We start from the raw sequence: 14,399 nt of genomic DNA, 5'->3' as shown, positions 1-14,399 counted from the left end.
AAAAAGATGATGAAATTATAGGTAACAATGGTCAAAAGCAGCCGGTGAAGAAGGTACTGAAATACTGCTTCTGGGTTGAAATCGGCTTTCTCAGTCATTTCATTTCTGACCCAACCACTGCCTGCTCCAGATCGAACAGTAATGGCATTCATTGCTCAGCACTTCCAGGCCGTGGCGGTAAACCGTCAAAATTCTTCTCAAGACTCTAGGACTTATGTCTCCAAAACTCAAAGCAGCCTATACTGAACTGCAGCTATTTTCCTGCAAAGCCAGACTACCACATAGAGAGGACAATCATGTACAAGAAGTGGGGGGAAAAGAACCAGAAAATACAGAAGGGATGCACTGTAGCTGGGGTTAGAGAAGCCACTTCCTTTAAGGCCTGGGATAGAGCGCTGGCAGGTCAAGGACCTTCCCCTCCATGGCAACAGAGGGGTCACAAAGCTCCCCAGATATGGCTGTTCTTTGGCTCCATTGCTCTCCACTGTCAGGGAAGCAGCTCTCAAAGGCAGCGAACTTAACAGCGGCACATTTGTACACACACACATTCTTCCACCACGGGCAGGCCAGGCAGACAGACACTGGATCCTGCAGCCACCAATAAAAGGCTCATTCACTGAGAAGAATACACAAGGGGGTGAGGACACCTTTGGGGATAACAAAGAAGCCATGGGCTATGGAAATGTGACAAGATGGGATAGGAAACGCGCTGGCCTTCAGGGCTCAAAGCATTATCTCAGGGAAAAAAGGAAAGTGAAAATGAGGTTTGACCAGAATTACAACAATGTCTGGGCCCAGTTTCCTGCTAAGTAAAGCAGACTTAAATCGAGGACACAGCCATTAAGAGAGCCAGAGAGAAAGATCCTTCTCATACCTCACTGCCATCAAGTTGTTCCCACAGTTCCCCTGCAGGCAGAAGACAACCGCCCTGTGGGGTTGCCAAGGCTGGGATCCTCACAGAGGCAAGCAGCTGCATTTTCTCCCTAGAGTAGCCATTCGAACTGCTGACCTTCTGGTCAACAGTCAAGAACTTAACCATTATGCCACTATAGGGTCCTTAACATTGCTATAATCCACCCCCAACATCTGGAAAAGTACAATGTCTGGCTGGCTGTGTAGCACTACTTCTGCAGTTACATGTCAACAAATACAGTATAACAAAAATAGTGCAACCTTGTGATATCATTACTCAGGGTATTTCTTTTGATCCTGGTCTCCAGCAAGAAAAGGAAGTCTCAAAATTAATACCACTGTATTTAAAACCAGCTAGCAGGTGACTCAATGGCACAAAACAACAATAAATTTTACCATGGCAACTTTACTGAATGATATTATCTGCTTTCTAGGTTTCTGTATTCTATGTAGATCTGAAAATCTTCCCACCCACAAAAATACTTTATTATTAAAAAAAGCCTTATTGTCAGGAAAACTGCCATTCAAAAGTATCAGATTATTACTATTATTATGCTCAGTTTCAAACAACTTGAGCCATTTTTATAGCTCAGCAAAACTTATCAGTGCTACAATTTCTTAAAAAATATCCTGAGTTTTTAAAATAAACTTCTGATAAGCATCCTTCATAATTATATGCAACAAAACATCTTAGGGTGGGACCATAATATTTATAGATTTAAACTGGCATTTCAATTCCATCTAATCCCTTAATTCTGAGATGCATTTCCTGTCTACCGAAGGACCCCCCCCCCCCCAATTTATTAAGTCTCTGAAACTGGACTACATCTTAAGGTTGTTGTGAATCCCATACGTGAACCAGACCAGGGCATCTGCTAGCATGGCTGCCAGCCCTGAGGTTATGACTACCATCCTCCTCTTCAGACACAAGCCACTCACTGCCATTGAAGAAAGTACTGTGAGTCTTGGTTGTCTATAACTCTAAGTACTTTCTTTTAAAAGCAAGAAGTATCAGTATCAAAGTTGTGGTAGCTGGGAACAAGTCTCTGAAACAAGAGCTGAGGATTTTTTGAAGATGTACATGATCGCATAGAGGGCAATGTTGTTATGTGCTGTCAAGTCGCTTGCGATTCATTGCGACCCTATGTACAATAGTCCTAAACCCTGCTCTGTCCCGTGCCAATTGCACTGTCTCTGACACAACTACCCCCATTACCCCAGACACTGAATCAATCCACCTCATAGAGGGTCTTCCCCTCCTGCCCTGTCCCTCCACCTTCCCAAGCATGATGTCCCTCTCCAAGGACCGGTCCCTCCTTACAACATGTCCAAAGTATGTTAGGCGGAACCTCCCTTTCCTTTCCAGCTCAGCTCAGGTCTCCAGTGTTTCTTTCCCTCGGGCTCCTAGTCCTGAACACTGAAACCTCACAGAGCTTAGCTGGATCCTTATCACATGCGTTTTACCGGACAGTGCTAGTTATATTTCTGTTTTCCATACATCTGCTGTTGTTGTGTACTGTACTATAGTCATAACTGACCCGGAGCTGACTCTCTGGAAGGTTTCCAGAGGCGGTTAATCGCACGGGAGTAGACTGCCCATCCTCCCTCTGAGCGCGACTTCTTGCCACTAGGCCACCAGATCTTTCTCTTTTTAAGACAAATCAATGAATGGGCAATAGGGCTTCCTTTACTACTTTTTAAATATTTCCACATTTCTTTAACTTAAAGCCATTTTAAAAAGGCACATGTAAATAAACAAATGATTTAGAGCAAGAAACCAAGACCAACTACACAGTTCATTGAGTCTAGTAGAAAAGTAGAATTACACAACAGCAGAACGAAGGCTTGCAAAGAGCCAGGTGATAACCGTTGGGCCACCTCTGCCCCTGTGGCTGTGACTCACTTCTGCACCTGTAGAACTGGTTAGTCATATCCAGCTGATCTCTATCAAAATGCTATCAATTATTGACTCTGAGGAAACTCCTGTGGCTCTTCTTAAAAAAAAATGGAAATTCTCTCTGTCCAGAAATATTTTTTGCAAAAATTGCTAAGTGTATGTATGGCAAAAACCACCAAGAGAATGCCCTCAGGGCACAGCAGCTTTAGAAAACCCGCCATGTGCCAACACTTGCGATGCCAGCTCTCACTAACCTTCATACAGAGGGGAGGAGAAACAGCTTTAATGCTTACTGCTCACAACTGTTGGAGGTATTAGTATCCTCATTTTACATGAGGACACTGAGGGAAAAAATCAGTGTGAAGACTCATTCCAAAGAACAAAGAATAAAAACTGTCACACAAATACAGCTTTTTAGCTTCATGTGCACACCAAGTTAATAACAACTCTGTGAGGTCAGGACTGAATTAGCTTGTGCCCAAACGTTAACAACTCTAGTCTTCTCATGAAAGGAGTCATATTTCCAGGAAAAATCATAGCCAAGTGCTCTCTTCGGCAGCACATATACTAAAACTGGATAGAGACACGATCAGCCTGGCCCCTGTGCAAGGACTACATGCAAATTTGTGACGTGTTCCATAAATTGACCTGTCCCTTCTGGATGGGAAACATCTTCTAGTATAGCAACCAGTAACAAAAACTGGGACAAAATTTTTTTTTTAAAATATCATAGTCAAAAGAATAAAAACATTCAGTAGATCTGTCACTCACTTTGCTTTAAAGAGGCAAAGGTTTTAAATTTCTGAGGACATTATATCTGAAAACAGTGGAGCTTGTGCAACTTTAAAAAACCTTGTTTCTAGATGAGATTCCCATTCTCCTTCACAAGGGGAAACCAAGTTGACTTATTTTCACATTATCCCATTATACAAATATAGACAGCATATCTAATCTATGAACTGACTGATAGCTTCTCCATTCAGCCAACTCTTCCAAAAGTCATTTATTATTCATCTATTCTGAGTTAGACACTATGCTAAGAAAGGAATGGAACACAACAAACAAAAACAACCACCTACCACTGTAAACAGTACTGTGGCTAAAGTTCTTGTATATATAATCTATTAACAAATCATTTCCTTAGGATAAAATGTCAAAAGAAAGCTGGATTTAAATCAATCTCTCTCTCTCTGCTGTGGACAGAGAACTGACCTCATCAACTGGTCCAACAGGCAACATCATGACAGATGAAGACTGAAGTTGTTAATGATTTCATTTTACTTGGATCCACAATCACACCCACAGCAGCAGTCAAGAATCCAAAACATCTTATACTGAGGAAATTTTCTGTCAAGGACCTCTCTGAAGTGATGAAGAGCATGAGTGTCACTGTAAAGACTAAGGTGCACCTGATCTAAGCCATAGTCTTTCCAGTTACTTTCTATGCATCTGAAAGTTAGACAATGAATGAAGAAACTGGAAGAACTGATGCCTTTGAAGTGTGGTGCTGGCAAAAAATACTGAATATATCATGGACTGCCAAAAGAACAAACAGCTCTATCTTAAGAAGTGAAACCTTCATCTCACTTACTTTGGGCATATTCTGAGGAGGAGTTAGTTCCTGGAGACAGACATTATGCTAGGAAAGATGAGAGTCAGAGAAAGAGACAAAGATTCTCAATAAGATAGAGTGACACAGTGACTGCCATAAAGGGCTTGAGTATGATGCAGGTGCTGAGGATGGTCTAGGACAGAGTAAGGTTCAGGTCTGTTGTCACAGGGTAGTTAAGACTCAAAGGTGACTCGACGGGACCTTATAATATCAACAAACTTAACAGACATTAAGATAATTTTCTTTTGATGCATCTGGTAAGATAAAGAATCCTTTTACAGGCAAGAGAAGAAGAAATGATCTTTCACTACTTTGATCAGCATTAAATTGGTTGAATTTTGTACAATGTCTGCTTGTCGGTTTTGTTTTGCCAGCAGGTGCTGGAAGTTCCATTCCCAGCCTGGATGAGGGGAGGGGAGGAGAATAACCATCGGACATCAAAGAGGCTTCGAAGCATGTCCACCAAACTCCACAGAGCGTCCAGCGGAACTGGGAGCACCACTTGTTTCTACTCACCACATTCTCCAAAGGTGCTGCGCCAAACACTTTGAAGACAGGGTTCGGTTTGGAGGGAGAAATGCAGAGGACAATGGCTTGCTGTCCCACTCGAGTAGTGTATTCATCTAACGTGGCTCGGAGCTTTCTGATAAAAGAGAAGAAAAAACTTAAACTAATGTAAAAACCACAGTGACTTAGAGATAAAAGATTAATATTTGAGAAATTTTTTTTACTAGATTTTTTTTTTTACCCTAAATGTAAAAAGAGAAGTGTAAGGTTTAATATCCTATTTTGGAGGAACATGCGTATACCCTTCTCTTAAAATCCAGTGGCAGGAAAAAAAATATGCAATGGCAATTTTATGCTGTGCATAAAATCACAATTTAAAATCACAGCTCGGGGATAGTGTGGGTCTGCTGAAAGTTTGCCTTGGGACATAGCCATGAGCAATGTTGAACATGAGAGTACTGTCTCTCTCGATCACACCACCAAAGGGGTTTTCTCTGACTGCTATTTATAATAAGATTACAGCTTTATGCTATCATCCTGCCAATCATCCTAACGAGCTCACTTGTTTCTAATTTTCACTTCTAAAACAAGCACGTAAGAACCACGTTGATCTCTGAGAACTTGTTTCTAATCTTTGATTAATACAGTCATTGTTTGTGGCTCATTGACATAATTTGATCCAAAATGCTAGTTTAAAAAGTTTTAGCTTACAGATTTTCTTTGTGGCAAGAACAGTACCGAATTCTCAGGCCTGCAGTGTTTTACAAATGAGGGAGTGAAGCACCTTTCCAAGTGTATCAACAGTGGACAAAACAGAAATATACTCTTCCTCTGAAATCATGGGTAATTCAAAGTTTGATGGTCCATCATTCCTCTGGGAACACAGTCTGCCCTTTCAAAGAACTGGAGGGTAATACCAACTCAAGTGAAGTACAGTCAGTGTATCCACACTAGATTTGTACCTAACGCAGGCGTCCTTGACTTTGTGCCTCCTTATAGCCACAGCTATTACACTCCAGCGCCTCAGGTCTATGCCATCATCAAAGGGAATGGGGAAAACGGTCCGTTTAGGGATGCAAAACTTCTCTGATGCTGAAGTTACTGTTAGGTACTCAGGGGGCTTTGCTCCCTAGGCAAAATCACTTCAGTTTCTCATGATCTGCTTTTCATGGTTCTTAATATAGACTTTGTTACACATCATTTACATGGGTTGGCCTTCCATTTGGATATAATATTCCAATACAAATGTAGAAGATTTGGATATGGTATGTAAAACACTATACGGAAAACGTGTGGAACATTTTATAGACTAAATTTATAAAAGCTGAATACATGGTGTGCAATCTCTCTTCAATGGACCAGATCTGTGTTATCTTTCTGCTACAAATCTCTTTGGAAAAAGAGAAAAAAGAGTGATGAACCACAAATCCCCAGCTCATCTCTGTCAAAACCAGAAACTATGTTCCCAACCACCGGGCCTCCTATTTTCCTAATTTATGGTGGGAGGAGTTTTTCCTCATAGTTTTTATTCACTGAGTAACATATCACTTATTCCTCCCCCTCCACTAGGCTATAAGATGTCTAAGGGACTTGACCACTTTAAAGTCTAATTCTGTCATCAAGGAATCACCTTGGTGTCCTTGAAGAATTTAGCAACATATGTTCTGTCATCCACACATGAAGTGTATGAGCAGTAGCAAGGACCAGAATAAGGCTCCCTCACCGAAGCAAGCGCGTCTGCTGTCTCTTCCGGATCGAGGGATTAGACTCAAACACGTGAGGTCGTTTCCTTTTCTTTCCTGTTGCCACAGCAGCAGCCGCCGCCATTCCCACAGGGCCTGGAAGAAAAAGGAAGATGCTGAGAGCAGGTTCACTGCAGAAGACGGAAAAGGATGAAAGGCACAGATGTTGTCAATAAACAGAAAATGTTCTGATCTTTTCGATATTTTTGTTATGGTCTGAGTGAAAGTTTACAGAGCAAGTTGGCTTCCTATTCAGATATGTTCTTGCTCTCACAAAGACTTTGCAGTGGTTTCACATAAACCACACTTTAATCAACCAGTGACACTTACCATGCCTCCATTTCAGAATATGAACGCCTCCCGCTTTCCTGCTCACACCACCTTGATTTTGTACAATGTCTTTTTGCTGTTTTTGTTTTACCAGCAGGTGCTAGAAGTTGCAGCATTAGAGACATTGTCAAACGGGTGGGAGGGGGTTCATTTGCAGATTTCAAATCCATTTTACTCCTCGGTCCTGTACATAACTCTAAGTCACTGCCAACTTTAAATCAGAGTTAATGACTCATACAAGACACTCCAACCAGCACCGTCTTAAGAAGGTGATCTGGAAGAACCATCTTAATTGGAAAATGTTTTCTTGACTACTTGGGAACTGTGCCAGAAACATAGATGTTCACCACAAGGTCAAACTGATGAAAGCATCCTGGCAAGAAAGAGACTGAACTTTCCCACCCCGAGGAGGAAGCCGGTCAAGCCTGCCCCTGAAACAAAATGTCAGAGGAAGCGGTGGTCCTTGGGAACAACTGGAGCTTCTGAACCCAGAGATTGCAACAAATCATGGGCATTTCTTTTTTAAAACAGATATTCCACCTTTATCCTTATTTGTAAACCTTGTGAAAGGGGTAAGTGAAAATTCAGTTGAATCCTATTTGTGCTAATATTGTTGTTGGGTGCCACTGAGTTCAGTACAATTCACAGTGACCCTAGGGACAACAGGTCCGAATCCAGTGCCATCTTCAATATCTCTGATACACTTGAGACCACTGCTGTAGCCACCACGTCAATCCAACTTGTTGGGGGCTTTCCTCTCTTTTGCTGACCCTCTACCTTCCCAAACATGATATTCCTTTCCAAGGAATAGCTTCTCCTAACATATATGTAAGATGAAGCTTCGCCACCTTTTGTTGTTGTCTCTATTGTGTGCTATACCATCAAATTGGATCCAACTGGCACAGGACGAGACTGCCCCTCTTTCTCCAATGAAGCATCTGGTGGATTTGAACCATGCACCTTCAGGACTGCAGTGCAGCTTCTTGTCACTAGGCCACCAGAGCTCCCTTGAAGCTTCACCATCTTTGTCTCCAAAAGAGCACTCTGGCTGCACTTTCCCCAAGACATATTTGTGTGAGACCAGCTATGGGTGCGCTGAGGGCAACAGGGTCTGGGCTCCAGGACAAGGGGGGTGGTGGATGTTGAAGAGTCCCACCACTTCCCTGCCTTGTATGAAGAAACAAGCTTGGAGCAGCTGCACCAGTACACAGATCTCACAACCCACACATCCTGCTCATGGTCGATGGGAAAGTCTTCAACGTGACCAAACGCAACGAGTTCTATGATCCCACGGGTCCAGAACTTCAATTAAAATAAGCCTCCTATGCCAGTTACCATTAGTAAAAATTTTGATTAAGGACCGTGGATGAATCCTGACCAAAGGAGATGGAATATAGAACAGAATTTTAAATTTTAATGGAATCGAGACTTTTTGGAGCCATGGAGGTTGAGTGAATCCTTGAAACTAATGCTGAGATAGTCTTTATTCCCCGCACCCCCCCCCCCCACCTCAGGAAACTCAGCAAATTCCACATGGAATCCTCAGATATGTGCTTGCAAATCACATCATTGTTGAGACAGTCTTTAAATTGTAAACAAAAAATATTCTCTCATTACTTTTTTTAGAGCATGTATTGCTTCCGGCAATTATTTTACTTTCCTATTTGTGCCCCTCTTCTACCCCTGAACTATAAGTTCCTTCATGAAGTTCCTTGCCTTCATCACAGGATCTCAGAACAATTCCTACTACATAGTAATTCCCAAGAGAACTATTTGCTGGATGTTTAAATGGTGAGTAATTTAACAGTCATCACATGCGGCGTTAGAATAAACCCTCTTCCTACTCTAACACTATGACACTGCAGAATGGGCAGAGAGCAGAGCCAGTTTCAAAGCCTCTTCTTTCCTAGGACAGCTGGCCTGGATTCATCGTGTCAGGACGCCCTCTGCTGGGAAGTGTAAGAATGCCACAGAATAGAGTTTACAAACATTGCAAGCTCTGCTCTTTTAACACTTGCCGCACACTTTTAAATTGACGACCGTCACAATAAATAGGTAGGTAGGTAGGTAGGTAGGTAGGTAGGTAGGTAGGTAGGTAGGTAGAGGTAGGTAGGTAGGTAGATAGAAAGATGATAGATAGATAGATAGATAGATAGATGACCGTGCTTAGAAACACATTTGCCGTCATTTGTGGCAATGTGTTAAATTCACTCTTCAGAACTAATGAATATGTGACAGAAGCTGCACTGCAATCCCAAAGGCATGCCACAGTACAAGGCCCCCAGCTGCTCTGTGGGAGAAGAATGGGCAATCTCTTCCCGTGCAATTAACTGCCTCTGAAAACCTGGAGGGTCAGCTATGGGTCGATTCCGACTGGACGGTACACAACAACAACAAGGTTATCCTTCATGGCAAGTGTCTTCCTTCCTGACTGTGTTGTTAGGTGCCATCGAATCAACTATAATTCATAATGACGCGAGGCCAGCAGATCTGAATCCTGCCCAATTCTGTGCCATCCTCACTCTGATATGCTCGAGTCCACTGTCAAGGTCAGTGTCAATCCATCTCGGCTAAGGGTCTCCACTGATTTCTCTGACCTTCTACCTTTCTCTGTATAGTATTTTACAAAGACTGGTCCTTTCTGGCAACATGCCCAAAGTATGTGAGATGAAGTTCACCACCCATGCATCTCCTGCTTTCTAGCTGTACTTCCTCCAAGACCCAGATGTACAGCATATACTAAAAAGATACATTATGTTGGCCATTCCTGATTATTGGATTTCCTGTTAACTTTCCAAAATATTTTATAAGGTCAATATTCCTAATTTATTAAAAAGTTGACTTGGGGGGGAAATCCCAACAAACCCCAATATTTTCCTTATACAGTATTAGACAGGCATAAATTACACAAGTCTCCTTATCACAGTATTATAAACATACAACATTATTAGCAAAGCATTTCTGGTACTGCAGCTGGTTGAGTAATGGGCTACTAACGAAATGGTCACTGGTTCAAACCTACGAGCTGCTCCAAAAGAGGAAAAAGAAAAGAAAAAAAAATAAGGTGCTCTGCACCCTAAACATTTAATTTTGGAGACTGTTCTGTCTGAGTGAGAACTGACACCTCAGCAGTGTGTTGGGTTTTGGGTAAACAGCAAAGGAAATAAAGCAAAATTTTCTAAGGTAAATTTTTATTCATGGAACTATGGAAAAGAACTTCAAACTCTACTGCACTCAGGAATGTTTTCATTTTCATCTGAAGCGCTGGGACACTATCGCCGTCTCTTACGAGAGATGAGAGTGGAGCCACATGCTCTACACCAGAAATTAGGACAAGGCGTCTAATTAATACAAATATACTGGTGGTGGTGGTGGTAGAAGTGATCAAAAACATTAAGAAACTAGACTTTTCCAGGAAAAGTCAATGTGCCTTGTGATCTGGTTGTATGTAATATAAACACAGCAGAGCTATTAGGGTATTTTTTTTTTTAAATTTTTGTTTGTGTGTCAGTTCTATTTTCTTTTTTTTTAGATTTCAATGAAAGTTTATAAAGAACTTGGATTTCCTTTCATTCATTGTTGCACATTTTCCTCCCTACCCACACCACCCCCAGTTCACTTTTTTCCTTTGGAAAAAAGTTCTCTCATTGTTATACAGTGCCCCCCCCCCACTTTACTATGCAGCACTTATTCTAGACTCTTGTCATGCCAATAATACCTAATCATATATTCCTTTTAGGGTAATTTCTGCTCTACTGCTTTAAAGCAATCTAACCATTTAGGTCAGCTCTTCTGAAAATAAATAAATAAATACATAACAACTCCCTTAGAATCTATTCTAGAGAGGATGCCATGACCTAAAATTATTTTAACACTTGATCCGGAATTTTTTTTAGGACCTTACATATATGAGCGGTCTTTTCTAAAACTTTAAAGTCTTAGGTCAGGGCCTCGGGGTTAGGGAGAAGAGGAAGAAATTGTTTCCTCTTCAGTGACTGGTCAAATTCACTTTGGACATGGAGAACAAAATTAGGTGACTGCTAAGGGAATAAATCTTTATATGGGCTCAGCCTTGGAAGGTGGAAAATTAAGACGCTGCAGTAAGAACCTATCTCAGAACAAAAGCGCACTCCAGAATTCAAAACAGAGGACAATTATCATAAGAAGCATTTCTATTGTTGCAGAAAATAAGCCGATGTAGGCCAATGACTGTTAAGTCTTCATGAAAGAAATAATCAGATTTTAAAATCTAAAGATTACTCACAAATTACTTTATCAATGTTCAAATTGCGAGTCAAAGAATTAATTTTGGGATCATGACTAGAATTATTTTCATGAAATAGAAATTACAGTATCATAGGGCATCCAGAAATATTTAAGAATGATAAATATTTCTGCTCTAGGTGTGTTACGCCACCCAAGCCTCAGTTTTTACATTTGCATGTTATACAGACTTGTGACATAAAATATATTTATTATTATGGGACATAGTTTTTTTTTAGAAATTTGACAAACTTCAATTCCGTGAAATACTTTCATTTTATAAATGAAAAAGTGAATTTAAATGACTTCTACTTCTGTTAATGGCAGAGATAACAACTCAGACAAGCTGTCCTGTTCATGCGTGTTTTCTTTTCTCATGGCATTTGTAAATTGTTAATGTGGAGATGGGAAATATTAGACTATCTAAACCAAAGGGAGTAAAAAAATATAACCTAGGGACACAATCAGTGACTCAATGGAAAGACTGAAAAGTAGCTTAGACAAATTTGAGAAGGGAAAAAAAATCAATAAACTGGAAGACAGAAGAAACTACACTGGATGAAGGAAAAAAGACAAAGGAGGGTAGACATAAAGGAAAAAAGATATAGAGGATTCTGTGAGTAAGACTAACATGTTTTTGTTCTTGTTTTTATGTGCCATCAAGTCACCTGCTACTCACTGCGACCCTTTTGTCACAGCTCTGAACCCTGCCCTATGCTGAGCCAGTCTCACCAACTCTGAAACACCTAATCCCACTGACCCAGTTACTGTGTGAATCTATCTCATCCCGGGTCTTCCTCTCCTCTCCTTTCCCTGTACCCTTCCAAGCATGCTTATCCTTCTCCAAGGTCTGGCAGAAGAATAACTGATGCCTTTGAGTTAAGGTGCTAGAGAAGAGTATTGAACATACCAGACCACCAGGACAACAAATAGGTCTGTCTTGGTGAGGGTGAAGCCAAGTTTCTCCTTGGAGGCTAGGATTTTGAAGACTAACATGTTTCATTTAAAATACAAAATGAGAGGGCGCTCTGGCGGCCTAGTGGCAAAAAGCTGCACTGCAATCCCAAAGGCATGCGGTTTGAATCCATCAGATGCTCCGCTCCTCCAGAGCCAGAGGGATCCAATTTGACAGTACATAACAAGAAAAGAAAAAGAAGAAAATACAGAATAAAAAGAAAAATGTAATCTGAACAGTTAATAGCTAAGAAGTTCCAGAATTGCTAAAAAAGAACAATCTACAAATTCAAGCTGCCTCAAGAATTCAGTAAAATAAACAAGAAACTCAGATATATCACAAAATCTCAAGTCAGAGAAAAATCTTAAAAACATTTCTGAGAGAAGGACTTGCATGGGGACACAACCTGCTAATGAGTAACTGTTAGAACCAAACAGCTTGACTTTCTAATCCAAACAATGGAAACAAAATGACAGGCTCTTCAATATGCGGCAAGTGAAAACTGTAATAAAGATAAATGCGATGCATGGTACTATGGTACCAAACAGAAAAGGAACTTTCAACGTAAGGAACATTACCTGCTGCAGCTAGATGGGCTGTCACCTCATCAGCAGCCGTCGAGTTGAGAATATCTGAATCATCATAAGAAGTGTCCTCGGGAGAAGAAGGGGAGTCTTCATCAGCACTCAGCATGCTGTGTTCAGTGTAGGTGGCCACATGGACCTGTTGGACTTGCTGGGCCACGGCATGGGCTTCTATGGTAGCCATGTGTTCAGTCTGGGTCACTGTGTGTTCCTCCATGAAGATCTACTGTCAGAAAAAAGGCAGAGAATGGGATTCAGTGTGCAATGTAGCAACACTCAAGCGAACAGAAATTTTACTCCAGAGTAGGGGTTTGATAAGCTCTAACACTACTATCACCACATATCTCACTGTACCACAACACAGGATATGGAAGCAACATTCAAAGGTAACACAAAAAAAGAAATCGTTTCCTAGGTGAATTTAGAAAACAGCCTTTGACATTGTACACATAAAAACACTAAATAACTTAATGAACTTACTTAATATTATCTTTGTCCATATTAAAAAAAAAGTAAAATGGGAGTTATAATTTTTACCAAAAAAAAATATCATTAAAATTGGGTGGCTTGTTTATTTTGTAAGGGTTTTTTTCCTCCTTATGGAATGGTGCTTTTTGTAAACGCTACCATCTTGCAGGAATCCCCAAACTTGCAAGTTAAAGATTTGTTCTCCTCTACATATAATTGCTATAGAGAAATCTGTTATCCTTAAAAATATTTGTAGAATATACATACAGATTTAAAATTTAAAAAAATAGGATCATATTACATACAATGTACTATCTTTTTTCCATATCACAACAAATATGGACATTTTGAAACATCAAAATACACAGAATTACCATTTCCTTTTTAAGCAGCTACAGAATAATACTTCATTGTCCAGACTGTGATGTAATTTACATAACCAATTACTTACTGCTACACAGCAAGGCTGCTTCCAATTTTTTGCTATTATAAGCATCAGTTCTGGGACTACCCTTGTGTATAAAATTTTGCCTAATAATTATATCTTAGGATACATTCTTAAAGGTAAAATTGCTGAGTCAAAAGATGTGGCTTTTAAATTTTGGTTCATATTGAAAGGCTGTGTGTTTAACCTGTACAGTAACTATCTCTATTGGTATAACATCACACAAACAAATATGTAATTTTATACAGTACTACATACCTGGAGTTAAAAAACATACAGTAGCTATAAAAATGCAAAAGTATGACCTTTGTGGTTATAAGTAAAAATGAATATAATCATCTATTCACACAAAATTCTTCCCTCATTTTTATTCTACACTGATACAACAGACTCTCCTTTCCATCATTGAGGACTTTGGAAATCCTTTTGTCCTCAGAATGACTGCTTTTGCAAGCCTCCTGCTTCAGGTTAATCGTTTTCATGATAATGACCACATTCTTCCTTTTATCCTTGATTCTTGTTTTCTATTCTTGAACTGTTTCTATAGTCTTTTTCCTCTCTCTACCTTAAAACTATCTCTTTTCGACAAATATTACATGATGCCACTGTTGTAGAATGGGACTGTCCTTGGGGTTGGGGAGAGACTGAGTAAGATGGGTTCAATAATTTATACTGCACTGAAAC

The 14,399-nt window shown here is 40.3% G+C and overlaps 1 protein-coding gene across 1 annotated transcript in view; it reads right to left on the bottom strand.

Moving 5' to 3' along the window:
* The window catches only part of NRF1 (nuclear respiratory factor 1), a 66,505-nt gene extending 53,486 nt beyond the window's left edge, over positions 1-13,019 (bottom strand). The window contains exons 1-3 of the mRNA XM_006887119.1: positions 12,797-13,019; positions 6,652-6,766; positions 4,938-5,064 (exon numbers count right to left, since the gene is read on the bottom strand). Coding sequence (XP_006887181.1) covers positions 4,938-5,064; positions 6,652-6,766; positions 12,797-13,019 — 465 coding nt within the window. The remainder of the gene's footprint in view (positions 1-4,937; positions 5,065-6,651; positions 6,767-12,796) is intronic.
* Between the last annotated feature and the right edge of the window lie 1,380 nt (positions 13,020-14,399).

Source organism: Elephantulus edwardii, unplaced genomic scaffold, assembly GCF_000299155.1.
Source record: "Elephantulus edwardii isolate Elephantulus edwardi_28Jun2011 unplaced genomic scaffold, EleEdw1.0 scaffold00055, whole genome shotgun sequence".
NCBI lineage: Eukaryota > Metazoa > Chordata > Mammalia > Macroscelidea > Macroscelididae > Elephantulus > Elephantulus edwardii.
Note: the sequence above shows the minus strand (reverse complement) of the source record. Positions and strands in the feature narration are given on the sequence as shown.